Source organism: Gavia stellata, chromosome 4 (genome assembly GCF_030936135.1).
Source record: "Gavia stellata isolate bGavSte3 chromosome 4, bGavSte3.hap2, whole genome shotgun sequence".
In the NCBI taxonomy this organism is placed as follows: domain Eukaryota; kingdom Metazoa; phylum Chordata; class Aves; order Gaviiformes; family Gaviidae; genus Gavia; species Gavia stellata.
Window position 1 is genome coordinate 34330347 of NC_082597.1, and position 21212 is coordinate 34351558.

The window sequence follows — 21212 nt, forward strand, 5'->3', positions numbered from 1 at the left end:
TTCATAGCTTTAATGGTCCAACGTAGACTATCAATTCCAGGTTTTTTGCATTTTTTTCAGATTTTTAGTTTCTTGGTTTTGTTTGTATTGTTTGCATTCAGTGGCCTAGCATCTCTTGTATTCCCTGCTCCAAAAACATCCAGTACTCAGCAGACACTAGGGCTCAGGGGAATACCTACCAGATACATGCACTTGCACGGCATTCCTTTGATGTCCTGCTGTACATGAAACACTGTGAAGTAGCATCTGTTCGCAGGAAAATAATTCTGTTTTGTAAAAAACATATACATGGACTTCCCTTGCAATTTAATAACACACAGGGTTAATATTAATGGAAGTTTTGCCTGTCCAGGTTGCATGATGATCTACTGAACTGGTAAGAGAGGTGCTGAAGAGAAGCAAGGCCCTTTGAAAAGAACATGACTGCTGGAGCGGTATTTAAAGGATGCTGTCATCTTGGGCAGTTCTTCCTCTCCTGTTGTGCCTCCACTGTTTGTGATGCATTCCTTACAAATTCAGCCTTTCGGCCCATAATTTATAACCACTGCTTTATTTCTTTTCCAGAATAACATAGCTTTGGTCACTTAGCCTCTTTTATTTATTGTCCCAACAGTACAGTAGTGAAAATAGGGTTTGCATATTGAAATGATCCTCATGCATTAAGATACTTTACTCAAACAACTAAAACAGCTGTGGAGATTCTAGAAAGACAAACCAACCTGGGGCAGCTGGACAGAGGAGGAATCTGAAGAACATTCCCTGTAAATCTGAACAGAGGCAAGTCACACACAAATGGTCTGTACTCACTCTGGGTGACAGCATCCCGCTGGCACATAGGGTCTGATCTTTAGGCACATGAATGGTTCTGTTCAATCCACTGTAGTGGCTCAGGTGTATGAGGTTATTTATGTATTCCCAGAAGAATAACAAAAATAAGAAATGATAGGCATAAGGTTGTGCTGGGCAGAAACTCCCACACGTAGAGGAGCTAGACCGGCGATGCTCCACCTGTATTGCCCCCCAGCTGCCTAGGCATGCTGGCAAAGAAGGCACAGTAACAACATGCATGAAAATGACATCTCTGAGAAGGAAAGACAACACAAACAGAAACTTAAGGTAAGAGAAATATTTATTTAAATTTGCACAATAACGAGCTTATACTGAACAAATTCAATCAAGAAATAATAGTAAGTGCAGTAAAACAAGGAAATATTGATGACTTTTCCCATCAGAAAACATTAAGAAGCCATGCCTGTGCATCACGGTTTTTCTTTTTTGTTTTTTTTTTTTTTGTTTTGCTTTTACAATAACTTCTATCTTTTTTTTTTCAGCGCACATACTGTACATATCACATCTTAGCTGCTAGGTTCTTTATTCCTGAAGGCTTCATCCTTTTACCCAAACATCTGCTAAATTCCGCTGTGAGCAATCAAAAACGTTTGTGCAGATCCAAATATGATTAGGTAAAAATCTCTGCATCTGGTCAAGTGCTGGACTCTCAAAGCTTCAGAAGACCCTGTAAGAGCTCCTAGTTGATTTTGGATCTTGACATCGTTATGTACAGCATTACAATGTGTCACTTTACACTAACCTAATATTCTGCATAATGATGTCAGACAGACAAATAGCCAGAAGATTTGGGCCCGATCTCATACAAAGATTTACACATCCGAGCTTGTTTTGAGTCCCATAAATTTCATTCTGATTCAGGTAACTGAGTTCAACACATATCTGCACTTTAGATGGACAAAACCAATCTAATTTTAGTTTTAAATTTGTACAATTTTTGGTCTAAAGGTCTTTTTTGTGAAGGAAAATTATTTAACCAGAAACTGCTTGTGAGAGATGGTTGTTGGTGTCACAGTTCCTGAAGGCACTGTGGGTCCACTGAGCAACAGATGTGGCCATTCTAAAGGAAGGGAAAATGGAAAGAAGAAATGAAACAATTAGCATTTTGTACAAACTCAATCAGTTTAACAAGCTCAACCATTTGCAAACACCCATCAGATTTGAACATACAGATTTGTAAAATAGAAGACATCTACAGATTTTGTTTGGATTCATGACATTGTCATCATGTCTGTCCCTTGCCCAAGGGAACGGGCTATTATGATTCCTCTAACCGCTTGGTTTGCTGTGGTCTGTATCCCAGAGCTACAACAATCAAACTGAAAGAAGCTGGGATCAGTGGAAGAAATGCTCCCGACATAAATGTATCAGGCATCTGCTCAAGTACCCAAAGCTGTTGAACAAGACAGGGTGCTTGGGAGTTTTATTTAGATCAGGCAGAAGGGACACTGGGTTTTATTTAGCTCTGAATGCTTCAAGTTAATACATCCTGGCTGTAACACCAGCAAACATTAATCCATAGTTTTTTCTGAGAGTCCAGACATTCTTCTGAGAATATTAGCAATTAAGGGAACAGATTGTCCACGGACATCATTAAAGTATTAGAGAAATTGTTTTCTGCATCTCTACTACTTCTTTTCTAACAATGCAAATAAATTTTTAAATTACTCCAACTACATTCAGTTAACTAAACTGCCAGGGCTGATTAAAGACCGAGGTCTGAATCATTCAAACATTTTCTTTCACTTCTTCTGTTACAGGAGGTTAGACAATCCTACTGTCCACCTTCTTTACTTGTGATTTGAAATGGTTTTGTGGCTAAGTCAGCTTTAACTGATGCCCAGGTTTCTGAATTCTTAAAGGATTTGTGTAAACCTATTTTGCTATAGCTTGCTTAGAGAGGCTTAGACTGGAGCTTTGACCTTCCATGTGATGCTCTGCAAGAAAAGAGTGGGGTGACACAGGACAAATGAGACGGAGAACTATACAAATTGGGCACAGCATTAACCTGATCTGGAGGGAGTGGGCTGCTTATATTCCGAACTACAATATTAAAATGCTGCCAATATGAGCAGGCAGGGTATTTCAAAAAGAAAACTGCTCTGTAGAGAGAATTGAGGAAGATTTGGCTTGCTGAGGGACAAAGTGGTACATCTTCACTGTTACACAGATTCACACCTGAGCCGTATAAAATCTACGGGGTTTGGCAGAGTACCTGTTTTAAGCTTATATATGTTCACAATGCACCAATGGATTTTACTAGTCTATGTATGTGTTTACACTGAATACAAATTAGTTGACGCTTAAGGTTCAGTCTTTCCTTAAGAGAAAAGGGCAGATGGAAGCAGCACACAGGTGGCCATCAGCAGAACTGATACATTGCTTCTGTATCGCCATTGATTACCAGTACAACAATGAGAACACATTTCCCATCACCGAATCTCAAATATGCTTTAGAGAAGAATCAGACATAACTATTTGTTTTACAGGTGGGGAAACCGAGGCACATAAACCTCAGCAACTTGCCCAAGCAAAAAGTAACTTCTAACATTGGAGTTGGTGTATGTCACCAGCTATGGACTCCAGAAGTACGGGTTTCTGCATGTAAGCTTGTTTCAACATCCTTTGGGCAGCAGCTGGCTCTCTAACCATTAGCCACTCCATCAGATCACAGCATTTTTTTTTAATCACCGACATGTTCTGACATCAAGACAAATGCCCACACTTACTTGGCGCATACTACTTTGCTCATGACAGGACTATGCCTCGACAGCAGGAACTGCTGTTGCACACAGTACTGTGTCAGGCAAAGTGGAGGAAGAAGGTGGTGCTTGACAGCTTCTGCTAAATGCACAGTTACTCCCCATCTCTCCCAGGAGGAGGTGTTGAAGTTAAATTATTTTTTATGAGCACCTTTTTAAAGTAGTTAATTGTACCATGTACTAGAGTTTGGGAAGTACCCTGCTTGGGAAGGACACAGAATAAAGACCAAAATCAATTGTGAATTTCAGTAATAATTAAAGATCTATGAATGAATCCTGCTGTCTCTCTCTCCTTGGCTACTGTGGAAACACTCTTTGTCATTCTTCAGCATTGGATGGTGGAAAATACAATTCATCTTACAGGCTTATTTTGAATGGAAAAACTTGTTTTAACCTCCTTTTCTTCTGCAACCTTAAAAAGAGATGCCAGAATTCACATAAGCCCATAGCCATTTTTCTCCTCAGACAATGAACTTCCTTGACTACAAAAACTATTAAATTTTCTAAACATTATGTTGATTCTACTATTAATTTTAAAACAAGAAAGCTATGTAACCATGTAACTGGTCCTTTTACTCTCAAAACAATTACTATTCTCAAAAAATAATTCAATGACTTCTGATAACGCTATAGTATCACACAGAACAAATTTCTTGTGTGAAGTCTAATCTTACATACCTATTTATTACTGCATACATTTCCAAGATAGCATGGAGCTATATAGTAAAAACTGCGATCAAACTTGAATTGAGCTATCCTGGTGGAAAAGTCAAGCCCACTAACTTGTGCACAACACGCTGTTGTCCTGCTACTGACCTGCTAGCACATCAAACCATCCCTCTAGCACATGCAAGAGCGAAGTTAACGAAGCTGAACACTTTACTGTAATCTCCACTGCTTTAAAACAGTGTAGACACCAACTACCCGCTGACCAGACTCAGTGCATTAATATTTATATGCCACAGAACAAGCTGGGAAAGAGGCATCTCGGCTTAAATTTTATGCTCTTTACCTTGCACTGGCAGAGGGTGCACTCTGTGCCATGCTTAATCCAAGAAGATCCAGTGAAACGAACGATGTTGGTTTCATCCAGACAGGTTTTAGTGATGTCATTGCGAATGGTGTCCGCTTGGCAGGGGTCAGTGACACAGCGCAGGCAGCACTCATTCTCGGGGAGGACACTGAATTCACAATCCACCTCCGGGCACGGCAAGGGCCAGCAGTCAACTTCGCCTTGCTGTTTACAAATATTACGAGAACAAGAGAAGATTATTAGCTCTTATTTTGTTTCATTACCTATTCATCTGACTCATCATTATGTTTCTTAGCTGGTTAATTTTATCCATCTGGTCCTATTCAGAAGTCAGCACAGAGAACACTGATATTCATTGCTGTGGGAGACACAGCAAGTTGGGTGCTTTTTTCTGCATGCTATTCAGGAAGTGTATTAAATTTAACTTATTTCAATACACTCTGCATCAAGCTGCAGCTGAAAATTCTCCATAAATGTCATGAAATACAGAACATGGTCTGTCCTTGTGAAGTCCTACTTCTGCAAGTGATAGAAGCCATAACATGATTGCACTGCAAAAGCGCTTCGAAATCTCCTGTTTCCCCTAGTTCTTACTTCTATTTGGACTGTTGGTTTGCATAGAAAGCCCTCAAATGTTCAGGTCTGGATGGGCTAGAGCTTATCTTTACCACTTTCACAAAAGCATTGGCTGGACTAAGGATGTCAAGCTATCAGCAGCCCAATGCAGCAGGGAACACCAGTGCATTTTCAGTGAGAGCTGACCTCCACCCAATTCCCATCCATTTTGGATGTTGCGATCAGAATACCTGAACTTCCAAACTTAATCACACTTTCTGCATGATGGTTCAGTATGGTCAGGGTATGAAAAGGTCAAAGCAGAGACCAGCACTGGGCCAGAATATTCTTAGGGGAAGTTGCTGTATGCCTGTACACAAATCTGAAGATGTCTAATTATTCACGTCAGTAACTAGAAGTTGGGGTCAGCTTCCTTTCAACTCTGGACAAGGGCCAAAGTTTCAGATTTCTTTGGGAGCAGGTCCATCTCTGACCTCCAACCTACTCAGCTCATTTGAAACACAGATTGAGTAGTCTGGATTTAAGGGGGGCAAAGAGAATAGCATTTGGTCCTCGGAAAGTAGTTTATTCACAAACACTCTATCTAAGGCTTTGAGAATGATGAGTTCAGTATCTCCAGAGCAGAAGCTGAAAAACATTCCCAGGGATTTGCCATAGCTTCAAATTTACTCGTCTTGTTGCAGAAAGTATTGTGAAGCTACTATTTTACAAAATTTTCACCTGGGTCAATTTTCCTCTTTTTGAATCACATGATGGCAAGAATGAAAGCAATCTTAAAACCAGTCACTGATTTTGATATTTCAATTTATTTTTTGTAGTGATGGACAGTACAAGGAGTAGACAATATGTTGTCACCCCAAAAAAATCCCAAACAACTGAAAGAAAGCAGGCTTTAGTTACAGAGGTAGCATCTTCAAAAAAACGAAACATCTATTGAGATCCCAAACTGTAGGTTGTTTTGTTTTGTTTTTAAGACATTTAATGAAGCACTTGGGAATCTATTTCATTGGATTTTAGCAGTGGTAACACTGAAAGCACAATGTCCACAGAAATTGGTTTCTGGCTGTTATTCATGATACCCTGACAAGGGAAAGCTGCTAGATGGACTAGGCTTTACATTTGGAGATAATCTGTGACAAAAGATAGCTGTTTTTATCTTGGGATTTTTTCTGTCATGGAAACTTCCTGAGCAGCATCATGCAGAACAGTTTTTGCTCAGACTCTGAAATACATGCCTAGGAAAAAAACGCAAGCTTTAAAAGATATTTTTCTTCAAAACTCATTTCACTATTTGGAAAAATGCATCAAGTCTTATTATTTTTTCTGTTACTCAGAATTTCTGAATGAATAAACAAATCTTAGTCTACTGGCATCTTTGAAATTATCAACCGTGATACTAAATACATATTTAGAATTTCCTTATACAGCTACATCGGTCTTTGAATGAGTGAACACATGAGTGTTGCTTTGTAGGTGCCATATCCAAATGACCTCCGCCCTTTGCTAAAACTATCTTCATGATTAAATGTCTATTGTGTCAAAATGCATTTTTGAACTTGACAATACTGACAAATATCCATGAAAACCAGATTTCAATTATACACATACTCCAGAGGAAATTAAATGGATGCTAATGCATGAAAATTAACAATTCACAGATCAGAATATCTCATATCCTTTTTCCCTCCTGTCTCTGCCGCTGTAATCAGGAGCCTTACCAAACAGCGACACTGCTGACAGTTCTGTATCCAGGAGTCACCACTGTTGTAGGAAAGCTCCCCGCTCTGATGTAAACATTGACTGCTGAGCCTTGGGTCACATTCAGGACAGCAAAATAGGTCAACGGTGGGATTTTCACAGTCACAGACCATTCGCCGGCACATTACAAATCCACTCTGTTGTTGGAAGACAGGCATTGAGCAATGGCAGAAATGTGGCCAACTCCAGCAGTACTTGTACCAAAATCTGATTTTTTGACATGATTCTAATCCACTAGCAGCTCATGAGTTTCTCCACTATACGATATCTTTGTCAAAATGCAATTAAAACAGAGGCAGAAACCACAACACACACTCAGTAACTACCAGAAAGTTCTCCTGTTGTCTTACATATATCCTTCATACAACCACCCTTCAGACAGCTCTCAGCTAAGTTGATGAAACCCAAAGGTGTCTTTCCCAAGGGTCAAATTTTAATGGATGGCACTAAGTTTATGTTATTCTCATGCAGATGCTAGTCAAGTCTTGCTTTAAACTTTCTGTAATTATTCACATAAGGAAGATGATAGGTAGTCTGAAATTAAATTTATGCCCATGAAACTTGAGCTGCTGAAATGCTCAGGACTTTGTCAGCATTGTATTGGGCCTTCATTCTCCATCACCATTTAGCTTGGGATCAAGGTTCCCACAGCAAACATTTGAGAAAGCTAAGCTGAATTACTCTGCAGATGGAGAACCTACCTCTGTTTATAGCCATCTGCTAGAGATACTGGCGTCAGTCACCAGTGCCAATATGTGTCTAGACAGGCAGTTTCTTTGCATGAAAATGCCGTTACTCCCACCCAGAAAACACATGTGGCATCTCTGCTGAGAAAATAGTACTATCATCTTTCTCCCATTATCACACAATAAACCTCCCATGGAAGTTCTGTTTGTGCAGATTGGAGAGAGAAGCTCTCCCCAAAATCCTATATAATTCCATTTTTCTGTAGCACCACACGCACACCTGAGAAAGCAGTTAAAATAGGAATTTCACTTGAATCACGACACTCTTCCCTTCATCCCTACCATCATCTTGCAGAAGCAGCTAGTTCTATTTCTACTCACCTGGCACGAGCAGACAGAGCATCTGTCATTTTCTAGCACCCAAATCTGACCGTTGTGCTTGATTTTGTCTTCATGGATACAGTCTCCTGTGCAGTTCTTGCCATGGGGACATCGACAGTCATACCCACCATCCAAGTTAAAGCAAACAGTGTCATTGGCACAGCTATGCCTTCCAGTTCCACATTCATCAATGTCTGCAAAAACATGCCACGTAATGCTCTTAGACCACATTCAATTAACAAAAATATTCTTGTGGCAGTCAATATAAATGATTCTTGGACATTAAAGCCTTCAGCTGAAAATTAATTTGCAGTTCACCAGAACTGGGAGAAATAACTTGCAAGTGCACAAAAAATATTTTTCAAGTCACATCAATTTTTAAAACATGATATTTTGAGTTTTCCTATACATCTAAGTGAATGCTATTGAGTAAAGTAGTTAGAATGAAGAAATCACAGGAAACATACAAACAAAAATAATTCTCAGCTCCCTAAAGAGCATTAGTTTGTGGCAACCATTCATAAGACATGTGCAGTTGAATAAGAAAAGCTGCAGAATCTTGTTTTCAAAACCTTTTGCTTGCTCTGTCTAGCAAATTTGAGTTCACTTGCTGAGAAGTTAATGCAAAAGGTGACACCTGACCTGTAAGCTCATTTAAGCAAGCACACAACGCTTTAAATTGCATCATTTATTAGGGTGTGCAAACTAGAATATTTTAATTATTCAAGTTGCAGTGACATCTATAGCCCTTGTGTCTAGCATAGAAAATAAATTAAAAAATTCATGTCTCCAGTGAATAAAACTTCAAAACAATCATATCTCAAAGAATTCAAGAGTACCTTTCAAAGCCTACTTCATCAAGGTACACACAATTATTTTGCAAGGGCAAACTAGCAGCACACACTGCCTTCTACTTGACTTGAATAGTCTTTATTTAGCTTTTTCAGCTGTCCATATTGAGAAAAGTTATCTGGGAAAAAAGCTTTGAAAGGGCATGAAGCAAACAGCTATATGCGATAAAACATGGAAAACACTAGAGGAGTTCAATTCTACATACAATTTCACAACAGTCTGGCCCAAGCTCTTAATTAGAGTTCATTAAAAAGTAGCATTGTGGTATTTAACTGTCCAACAGATCAGTACAAAACAAAATAAGCCATATGGTCATGAATGTATCTTTCATCATCAGCATAAAAACTTAATAAAACACTCAGCTTTGAGTTCAACAATGGAAATGAAACCTCCAATTCACCTCAAGCACATTCAGTTTAAAGCAAAATAACTCAATTATCATTTCAATTCCAAGTGTGGCTGCAGTCAAAAAAAAAGTAAACAAGTTGCTAACATGAATATGAATTGGGCTGAAAAACAGCAGGGAAATTATTAGAATTCCATTGTATAAATAAGCAGCATTGTGGGTTTCCTTCAAATACTGTGTGCAATAACAGCGGCACGATCGCCAAAAAACATTATTGCAAAATTACTAGGGCTTCTGGGAAGGATGAGGAAAATGTCATTTGAGAAGAACTGAAAAGAAATGGATTGTTCACCTCTAAAAGAACATCAGCAAGAAGGGATATAAGCAAAAAAGTAATGAATACTCCAGAGAAGACCTGTTGAGAGCTTTTGTCCTCCATATTGCTCAATACACAAGACAGGGCACAGTGAATGAAACTGAAAGACAAGAAATTTAAGTCTGATAAAAGGAAATAATTTTTCATATAATGCATAAACAAACCATGACACTCACTGCCACAGCATGGTAAGAGGGAAAAAAAATAGCATAGTCAAAAGTGTATAAAGCTAGCAAGAATACTCATAGAATCATAGAATGCTTTGGGTTGGAAGGGACCTTAAAGATCATTTAGTTCCAACACCTCTGCCATGGGCAGGGGTATCTTCTACTAGATCAGGCTGCTCAAATTCAATTTACAATGCTAACAGATTTTGGAAGAGAGATTACATTTCATGCATTAGGGTCTATGGTGCCCTTATTTACGTATTAGGTAATCCAGACCAGGCAAATCACCTCAGATCTCCACATCTTCTCCCTTGCTATCTTCTGAAGCATCTGGAGTCAGCCACTGTTGCAATAGGGCAAAATACAGCTGGGATCATGAACATAATTCAGTGTGGCTGTCTGCATGGCCCTGAGCAGCTGAAACGTCACAGGCACATCAGGCAGGGAAACCCATCCAAACAGTAAGGATACATAATTCACGGAACAGATGGCCCTGCGGAGGCTGTGCAACCTCCAGCCTTGAAGGTTTTTAGACAAGTAGCTAACAGGAATGGTTTGAGTGATGCTGGTATGGGCAGAACAGAGGGATGGAAAAGCTGCTCTGTCCTTCCTCTATTTTCTCTTAAATCCATACTGAAAGTAATACAATCTGGCAATTTAAAATTAAGCTCTCCATATACTCAGTCTAACTGGTTATAAGTTATGCAATAAAGAGAACAAACACAAATCCTATTTAAATATAATGATTAACAGCAGGATTCTCTTTATCACTGAAGTGATTTTTAATAAATGGCTTTCTGACACTTGTGTTCATTTGTTTAAAACACTCTTTTGCACAAAGCTTTCACCTAGCTAGTGTCATAAATGAATAATAACACTTCTCAGCAACCTGGCCACTTAAGTGAAAGCAGCCATCTTTAATGAGACACTTGGACGAAGTTCAGCTGTCATGTAAATAAGGACGGTTTCCTTTAAACAGCAAATGGTGACCCTCTAAACACTAAGTCTGCATTTGGCACTTATGTACAAATGTATTTCACAATTTTCCCATGAGGAAAAGGCTTCTGGGGTTTGTTTTTCAACATGGTAATGTTTAGTGCACTGTTACTGAAAATAATTGAGGTTTCATCATTGACTCTGGTATTGAGCTGAGCTTATCCAACATTGAGAACTTATGAAAAATCCCAACCTTGGTTTTTTCAGTTGTTTGAATCATGCAAATAAATGTTCACGATAGGTCAAAGCAGGAGCTATTTAGGTTTCAATTCTAACCTAATCAGAAACAGCAGTATGTTTATAATGCAGCAAGAGAAACACAAACTTTGCATGCATGAAATTCTCATCTGCATTATTCATCCACATCAAACTTCAGGCATTATCTACAAAGAACTTGCATACAAATCATCCATACCAAGCAAAACTTTGTTCAGCTTTTTTACTTTGGATTTATAACGGATGGTGAATTATGTTACTGACATTTTGTTTACAGCCATAACCAGCTCTCCAATTTCCATGACCATATGGGCAGGGTACACTGGCCCCTGAATCTGTCTGAAAAAGGGAGAGGGGTGGATTACAGCTTGCATATTTCCAGTATGTCCAGCCACAGAGGCATGTTATTATCTCTCCCATATTATTTTTAAAAACCAACCAAACAAAACCAACAAATAACAAATAACAAATAATTCACTTCAGGCTATTTACAACACACTCCTTAGGAATCAGGCAGTTTGAATGTTTTGATACTAGAACATTAAGCCTCAAAAGACTTGGAGGTTTGCCTCAGAAAAAACCAGAAACTAAGTGTAACTAGTTATCTACATGTAAATTGAGGACCAGTTCTTATTTATCTAATCTACACTAAAAATTGCAGCAGATCTGGCACACTTTGAAGGATTTTCCTTTTCTTACCATTAACTTGATGTTGCAATGACAAAGAAGTACCATGGATGAAGAAGTAGTGATACATGTTAAAGAAAGCTAGGAGTTAATTGTATCACAAATTATTTCATGCCTACACAGGAAAAGTACTGCACTAAAGTTATACAAAATGGTGACAGTACCTGGAATGACTAAACTCCATTTGTAATATTTGACAGACTGCAAGGGCAGAAAACTCCAGAAATACGGGAATTTCAATTGCCCCACCAGGTTGTGACCCGAGGCTGTATTTAACAGCCCGCTGAGTGGATGAGGGAAATGCTGTGGGTATAGTCTACACAGACTTTAGTAAAGCCTTTGACACCATTTCCCACAGCATCCTCCTGGAGAAACTGGCTGCTCATGGCTTGGATGGGCACACTCTTTGCCGGGCAAAAGAACTGGCTGCATGGCCGGTCCCAGAGAGTCATGGTGAATGGAGTGAAATCCAGTCGGTGGCCGGTCACAAGTGGTGTTCCTCAGGACTTGGTCCTGCAGCCAGTCTTGTGTAATATCTTTATCGATGATCTGAATGAGGGGATTGAGTGCACCCTCAGTACATTTGCAGACGACACCAAGTTGGGCGGGAGTGTTGGTCTGCTTGAGGGTAGGAAGGCTCTGCAGAGGGATCTGGACAGGCTGGATCGATGGGCCGAGGCCAATTGGATGAGGTTCAACAAGGCCAAGTGCCGGGTTCTACACTTGGGTCACAACAACCCCATGCAACGCTACAGGCTTGGGGACGAGTGGCTGGAAAGCTGCCCCGCAGAAAAGGACCTGGGGGTGTTAATTGACAGCCGGCTGAAGATGAGCCAGCAGTGTGCCCAGGTGGCCAAGAAGGCCAACGGCATCCTGGCCTGTATCAGAAACAGTGTGGCCAGCAGGAGTAGGGAAGTGGTTGTCCCCCTGTACTCAGCACTGGTGAGGCCGCACCTGGAATACTGTGTTCAGTTTTGGGCCCCTCACTACAAGAAGGACATTGAGGTGCTGGAGTGTGTCCAGAGAAGGGCAACGAAGCTGGTGAGGGGTCTGGAGCACAAGTCTTATGAGGAGCAGCTGAGGGAGCCTGTGGTTGTTCAGTCTGGAGAAGAGGAGGCTGAGGGGAGACCTTATCGCTCTCTACAACTACCTGACAGGAGGTTGTATAGAGGTGTGTGCTGGTCTCTTCTCTCAAGTGACAAGTGATAGGACAAGAGGAAATTACCTCAAGTTGTGTCAGGGGAAGTTTAGACTGAATATTAGGAAAAATTTCTTCACTGAAGGCGTTGTCAGAGACTGGAGCGGGCTGCCCAGGGAGGTGGTGGAGTCACCATCCCTGGAGGTATTTAAAAGATGTGTGGATGAGGGGCTTAGGGACATGGTTTAGTGGTGGACTTAGCAGGGTTAGGTTAATGGTTGGACTTGATGATCTTAAAGGTCTTTTCCAACCTAAACGATTCTATGATTAACAGATTTACTGACTGTTTCTTGGAACAGATAGTCAAAGAATCCCAAAGGGACAAAGCACCATTTGACTTGGCCCTGAGCAGTGTGCAAGCTCTGCTTCAAAATGTCTCTACTGAACAACTACTCTGTATTGGTTACCAACAGTGACCCCAATGTACGCAAGTTCAATATCCTTAAAGGAATTTAAAGGGCTGCAAAAAATCTCTGTGGTAGTGCTTTTATTTTCAAAGGGGGAATTATGTTAAAATGATGACGTTTTAAAGATTAATTAAAACTGGCAGCCAAAAGGATAAAGTATTTTCAGATAGAAAGAAGATCGTTTCAAGATGTTATATTATAGATTCAGAGTAAACATACACTGTATTAATGAAAAGGACTTTAAAGGGGGGGATACATTTCATATAATGTACCATTTTTGTTTGAAAACTTCAAGAACTCCTTTGCATAATACACACTCCTAAAGGAACTATGTGCCATGGAGTAAAAGATTTTGTTGACTCACGGATTAACAGTGGGTTAATTGTAAGCAATAAAAGGCAGGAATAAATGCTCAGGCTGTCACAATGGAGAGTTGTCCCAGGGAAGTTCCCCAAGAATCTGTGCCAGAACGTGTGCTGCCCAATATACTTAGTCATCTGGAGGAATGGATCGACAGCAAGATGAAAAAGGCTGTTGATAAGAAAATATTAAAAACAAAAAATTGACAGTGAAATATAGAAGTATTTCATGATATTGACTGAGGAAACAATATGTCAGATGAGATTCAATTGTAAGGTGCACGGGGAAATACCCATCCAAAAATCAAATCAGTGTTTTAGATCTACTCTGGAAAGAGATCTTGGAGCTGCTGTGGATAGCTCTAAATAATGACAGCTCAATAATATTTTGGGCAAAACCCCACAAATACAATATTGATAACAACAGATGAGAAAACTCGCAATAAACTCACAAGGAACATGAACAAGGCACAATTATAAAATAACCTGTGTACACCTTGCTAAGAAGTGACAAAGGGCTCAGAGATACATTCTGATATAGCTGATGGAAAGCTGCAACTTGCCCTTCTCTGATAAGCTATCCAGACTTACGTGCAGGATGTTCACATAAAGCCAAAAAAGATCTCCCTTGGACATGGTTTCCTAACAGAATCATTCTGATATCAGTTAGAGTGTCATCTATGTAAAGAGAAGATGAACATTTCTGTCATTGAGAAATATGCTGTTGGAAGAGATGGGTTGGAAGCGTGGACAGTTCCTTTGCTCTGAAGCAACTGAAGTTTCTCAGTTACTTTAGCTCTGAGGAGTAGCGTTAACTCAGCACGGTGACAACATGAGGATACCTGAATACTTTTTGCTTAAGGCAAAACAGGAAGGAGTGCATTTGATAGGGTGCCCAAGCTCTTTTGAGCAGAACGTTTGGTTTCTGTTTTCTGTCCTAAGTAAATCTATTGACTGATGTAATCATTCTTCAAAGAGCAAGTGAATTGTGAATAATTTATTCATGCAAGCCAGCTGTCAGAGTGCTTAGCAGGTGTGGAAGATGAAGAGCTGAGACTTCAGATGCTGGTAACACCAGCTTCACAGAAATGTTGTTTCCTGATACAGTAAATGTGTTCAAATTACTGTCTTATAAAATGTAGTGGTTGAGTTTCTGTTTTATTAGTCCTTTTATAGAAAATCAGAAACTCTGCCAATTTTGTACTCTGCCCACAGTCCAGAATATTTAAACATAAATGTGTCTCCATACATGCCTTCTGTCTGGTGATGTTTAAGTTGCATTCCCAAACTCAATAATGAAGCCTTAATGCCTATAGCTCTGTTTGGGACAGATGAAAAAAAAGTCACTTTATGGTTTTATTTGTTGACCTTTTTCATGAATAAAGGCGAAAGGATTTCAATGGAGCTTTGTGAGTGCTAGTAAGTTTTCCTGCTGAAGAGTAGTGATTCTTTATTTCCTGTCTCCTTAAGTGCTATCAATAACAAAGCTTCTGTTAAACATTACCAGCACTGTAGAAAGATCTAAGTGCAGGACTCTGAACTGACAGCAGCTTTTCAACTACAAGAAATTTCATGTACTAGTTAAAATACTGGATGTACTGTGAGATAAATTCAGACATCCTGACAGTCAGCAATTCCTCTGCCTTCCAGATCCAGAGACATGGGTGCTGAACTGACCACTTTGGACTTTGTTCATTCATTAAGGCTGGGGAGCATCCTGAGGCTTCTAATATGCCTCCATCCCTCATTATCCTGGATTGTGGAAAATACTGTTCAAGTAGAGCCCCAGCCCTCTGTGTTGTCAGGCAGCCTGCTCTATCACACAGAGAAAGAAGTGATTCTACTTCTGCAAGCAGGATGGCAGAAGAAGAACATAAGACATTTCAGAACATACACATACAAATAAACCCTTGCAACCAAAAAGATCCTTTCTGTATTGGGCATTCTGGATTGATGTTTTCCAATCCTTTCATTTGCATCTGTCTCATTTAAAGGATGTGGTACCTGCCGAGAGTGAAGGTATGTTGATCTCATATTCTGTATCAACAACAGCTGGTACCTGCCAGATACTCTTGGTAAGTCCTAAGGGGCTGCATTAATTAGGTGAGCTATTCTTCGGACGTGGAAGTATGCAAAATGTCCAACAGCTGATGAGGTATAACCCACAGTATTCTGGTACAAACCAATATAGCTTCTCTCTTCAACTGATTTTGGAAGCTTTTAGACATTGCAGAGGACAAATTCAAAGGAATCAGGATCTTACACAGAATTGCAAAGCAAGTATTAACTGGGCCTGAATGTTCTTATTTTAGGATTTTGCCCTCAGTGGTTCCAGTTTTTTAATGCAACGAAGCTTGAGGCTGCAATATCTACTATCTTAGTTTAGCTCTCTTTTATGAAATGGCACATGAGAGACAACCTTCAGAGCACCAATAAAACTGTGTAAAGAAACTATAAAGAAAAGCTGTAGGGGGAAAAGAGGAAGGTACCAGGTAATATACCATGCTGAATGCTATATTTACATATATATAAAATTTAAGACTTCCCAAACCCATGCAGTTCTCCAAGACTGAGCAGCTGACCTTTCACCACTTTTCTGGAAATAAGATGATGCATAACATAATTCTATTTCCAAGCAAAAAGAAGCAAGCACTGCTAAGAGGTTGAAGCCTTACAGCTGCATTTCCCATCATTTCTCTCGGTAACTGTTATAGGGACCACAGGTCTACCCAGGAGTATAATGTGAAACAAACTAATAGCAAAGGAATCTCTAGGTCTTTCATTGCCTGTAGGTACAATAAAATGGGATTATTAATTTCTGCGTTCAAGTACATTAGTCAAAATACTCAATATTCTCAGTTGTGCCAAAGAAGCAGCAGTAGCCAAGGTCAAATATGTGTAAAACAGGCAATTCAGCAACTATTATTTTGTCATCCAGCACTGACAAAGTCTAATGCTACCAAGGAGGCCACCTCTAGCTAGGAATTTTTAGTACGATGTCTTAATGGGACCATTTCCTGCAAAAGGGGTAGGTGCAGTTTTGGTATTCTGTTAAAATAAGGTTTTTAAGGAAATGCTCCTGTGCTTCTGTGATCTTAACAGAGGTGTTTCCACCTGAACCTTTAAAACTGGAGCCTTTGCTGAAGGAACAAGTTTTGCCTAACACTGATCACAGAAATGCTTTCTGTAGTACTATCAGCACATGTCCAAGGGACACATACAGACCCAGATTTGAGGCAGACCATATAGAACAATCAAGACAGAAAAGATTTAAACCCACACTTCCTTGGCTTTTAAAGGTTTCCTCCACTGAAATAGGGAACTTTCTTCAAAGCAACTAAAACTTACAAAAGATGAGCCAAAGACAAGCCTGTTATGCACTCCATATAAACACTGCTTTGAAGTAGTCCTCTTAGAATGCAAACTAGACAAGCCCTCTAAGAACACTTCCTAATCCTCATGAGGTTTAAATTCTTTGTTCCCCCAAGAAAGAAATCAAGGTAGGCCCAGTTTCTCTTTGGTGCTGTTCCTTCTACAGCTCTGCAAGTTGTAGCACTTACAGAAGCCAGAAAGCTTCAGAGGACACTGATCCCGGATGCAGCGAGAAGCTCATACAGCTGCAGGTGTGAAGTGGAGAACTGAGATTTAAAATCTGAGATTAGTATAGCCTGGAAGCTGCTCCCCCATTACAGTGAGTGTCTAAAAGACCATCCACCAACAGCTCAATCTAATCACCTCTAACTAGGGGATAGTGAAGAAGTGACAAAAGAAATCCATTTTCTTATGTCTTTAAACACAGTAGGGAAATCTCTCACAGTGGAAAGATCTGACAGCAGAGAAACCAATTGCTTTTGCGCTACTGCGCTCTGCTACTGGAAGTTTTACTTTTCATACTGCAATGGATTTTAGGCTGTCTCTTCATATCTTTTTCAGGTTTTATTTTCCGTCTGAGACACAATGTCACAGGCTTCAATCCAATAAAAAGTGATGTAGTAAGACTAATAAAATATCTAACCTTCCTCCCCATCTCAAGTTGCTATGTATTCCAAAATTTGGAGCTGCAATCAATCAAACTGAAAGTGTTCCACTGTTAGTGACCAGGGTTATCAGCAATGAAGATAGTTTCCTGGCATCTGTGATTTAATTCTAATTACTTGTTATCCTCTGTGTATGTTTAATAAAGAGCTGCTGGCGCTTTGCAGAAAAGGTCAAAACATTCTAATGATTGCCACTTCTGCATACGTGTAGCAATCCCCATCTTTCTTTTTCCCTGGCTTTTCATTTCCTTAGAAATTGCTGCTTAATTCTTGCTTGTTTGCACACATCTTAACAGAGTCATTTTGTATCACTTATATCTCTTGAGATAGCATGTGCCAAACCACTATCTTCAACCCACGAGACAAATGTTACATTGACATTGAAGATAAAACTTGGGGTATTGAGAATATTTCCATAAGTGCCTGACTAGAGTATTACCTGTGCCATGAGTGACAGAAAGGCAACATTATAATCAGAGGAATCACAACTTCTTCTTTGCACCTTCTTGTCCTAACACCTGGCCAGCTAACACTGACATTTAGTTAGATCTTGACAAAGAAAGCTCAACTTACGAAAGCAGCTGCTGACTCAAATAGCTGATTCCTCCTGGGAATATAGGCTTTCAGCTGTGATGAAAACGTGTTGAAATAAAGTATTGATGATGGAGATACCGAAAAGGTCATTCTCACTCCTCGAGAACTGTCTGTGTGTCTGCCTTGCTGAAATTAATTCTATTGCTTCCCTTTGGGACCAATGCAGCCCACCAATGTGAGTTTAAACAGCAAGGCAGGAAAGCTTACACTGTGTGAGCACTGAATATTGCAACACTCAGAGACTGAAGGGAGAAAGACTCCTTATTTTTCCCTAAGTAGTCCATGGCAAAACAGACTGGTTTGTTCTCTTACTTAAGAGCAGCAGCATGCAATATCTTAAGAGATGAATAACATTTCATACTAAGAGATCTGCATCTGCAAATGACTCTGTTCTCACTAACCTGCTGTTCTCTCTAACATCATTCATAAACAAATAAAACCTTCCCATCTCCTTGTCCCCCCTGTCACTCTCTTGTCCCCTGCACCTTGCCCCAGCCCTAAGTCCACTGAGCCTCCTAGTTTGTAAGGTCATTCCTCAAATTGCAACTTTCTACAAGCAGTTAGCCTATGCACAGAGGAAGCACCACGGTATTAACTCAGGTGTGGGTAAGGGTGTCAGGGCTGCATAATCATTCTTTGCAACGGGAAATAGTTTCATCACAGACTATTTCAGTGTATGAGGAATGAAGTGGAGGAACTGAGGTCTGGATTGATGCCCATTTCTACATATAAAGAATCTGACATATGAACAGATTACTGCAGAGTGACAGATTACAGTGCACGCTATCAGCCCACGGGAAGTCACTTATGCAAGGACCATGCACAGAAGCAGATGTAGGGCCAGAGAAACTGCATTTTAAGCACTGTGCCTGACTTCACATATTATCTTAGCAAATCATAGAAATGGCCACTAATGCTCCACCTATACGTTAGGAAAATTCATACTTTATTTTCTTTTGCCTTTTCTTTATTATGCTTATTTAGACTACGATTGCTTTGGGTCAAGGTTTAACTTTCATTGATACAGTGTCCAAGACAATACTTGACCAATACAGTCAGAGATACTAGACATTACTGTAATGCAAGTCATAACACTGCCCCACCTTTTTCAGATACTGACCTTCACAGGATTCTCCACTTGGTGAAAACATCCCATTGTCATGGTAGCCATCTCTGCATTCGCAGTGGTACCAACCAGGCAGGTTAATACAGTTAGCACGGCTGTCACACTGAACAAAGCCATCTGAGCATTCATCAATGTCTGTTTAGTAAGAATAACAAAAAAGAAGGAGAAAATTCACACAGAGGAAATGGCTATATTCATCCAATGGAAGAACAAGGTCTCTAGCATTTCTGGGTTTCACAGAAGTATTTTGATTACTGACACTTGAATTTCCAGATTTATCCAGAGAAAAAGTTTTGAATCATTTCCGTAAAAGGACTTTTGCTAAAGGTGTTGGCCCTGCTAACAGTGGAGGTTCTGCTTATCCCAATTTACTGCTTACATATTAGGAACTCATTTTGTCACAATAAATGATAGGTAATCTGACATCTCTGTAAATTGCCCACAGTATGAAGAAAGGAACTGGATCCCAGTTCAAATAATAAGATCTTAACCCTTCGAGTAGTGCAGGCTGCCTGATAAAAAAAGATTGTTTCTAGGGGCATATCAAAATACCAAATACTCACTCTGGTCCTTGCTTATGCTCTTGGTGCCACCCATTCTAGGTTAGGAGGGCTTCTCTATCTCATGGAGTTCCTGTTGACTTACACCAGCACCTCTGACTCTCAGCATAACTAACTGCAGTCTCCTCTCTCACCATCAAAAAGAGTAGCTGGGATTCCAAACAAATGCTTAGACCCTAAAGCTGAAATGCAACACATTCTCCTCCTCCTAATAATAATTCCTTTGGGATGTGTGTTGCTTAAAAGAACAACTTCCACTGAGTAAACTTTACAGTAACAACTCACCGTAGAATGGATTTCTGGATGCACTCGCTAGATCCCAAATCCACCAAAGTACCTTCTGCAGACACCTGTACTCATGGACTCAGCAGAGATGCAGAGAACTTTGTGACATGTTCATTTCCAGTGCCTTCAGTTACGCAGTAAGCCGTATTAAGGAATAGGTCCCAGAGTATGACTGTTGTTAACAGTTAGGGAATATCAGGAGTATGGAGTCAAACAGGGATAAAAATGTGTCCTTCCTTATCAGATTCATCCCATTATCACTGTGTTTTATACCAGGGGTAGCATATCTATTTGAGCACCAATTTGATCAAGAGGTGCACAGAGGGACAGGGGGAGACACAGCATGTGCAGACTGCCTTCAGAAACAAAAAACTCTAATGTCCCCGCCCCCTGCCATGAGTTTGAATAATGAATAAACCTTCAAGGTACTGGACATTCTGGCCAAACTAAAATAACAAATTAAGACTCAAACCCTTAAAAGTACCTCAGCAGTCAATCTAGTATCCTCCAGGGTGCGGATTTGAAGAAGAGGTGTGATGTGACCACTGAGTTATATGTCCTAACAGTCCCTGTTAGCTCCCATTTATGTTACCTGTTATTTTCATAGGAGAAAGTGTAAACTGGCCAAGAAAATCAATTGTGAGCTGCAATAAGGTAACAAATCTCTTTTCTGAGAATACTAATGTGTGCACAGATAAACATATACTCACTCTAGTCTCTTATGAAATCTGTTCAAACACAAAAACCCAAGGCTTCCTTATCCATCGAAAACACTTTGTTCCACATTTGAAGGTAAGAAAATTATTAAGTACGTGGAGGACATTAAGTTATTTAGTTATTATTTAGTTATTATTATTAAGTGCATGGAGGACACCTGCATAAACTATAAGGTATCGCTTAGTCACCCACATTTGGTTTTGAGTTGCATTTTTCTCATACGTGCCAGGGGGTAGGCGAGATG

The 21212-nt window shown here is 39.9% G+C and overlaps 1 protein-coding gene across 1 annotated transcript in view; it reads right to left on the reverse strand.

Moving 5' to 3' along the window:
* Positions 1 to 1858: 1858 nt before the first annotated feature.
* The window catches only part of NELL2 (neural EGFL like 2), a 155483-nt gene continuing 136129 nt past the window's right edge, over positions 1859 to 21212 (reverse strand). Inside the window, exons 16-20 of the mRNA XM_059816768.1 lie at positions 19401 to 19541; positions 8046 to 8239; positions 6939 to 7115; positions 4624 to 4848; positions 1859 to 1909 (exon numbers count right to left, since the gene is read on the reverse strand). Coding sequence (XP_059672751.1) covers positions 1859 to 1909; positions 4624 to 4848; positions 6939 to 7115; positions 8046 to 8239; positions 19401 to 19541 — 788 coding nt within the window. The remainder of the gene's footprint in view (positions 1910 to 4623; positions 4849 to 6938; positions 7116 to 8045; positions 8240 to 19400; positions 19542 to 21212) is intronic.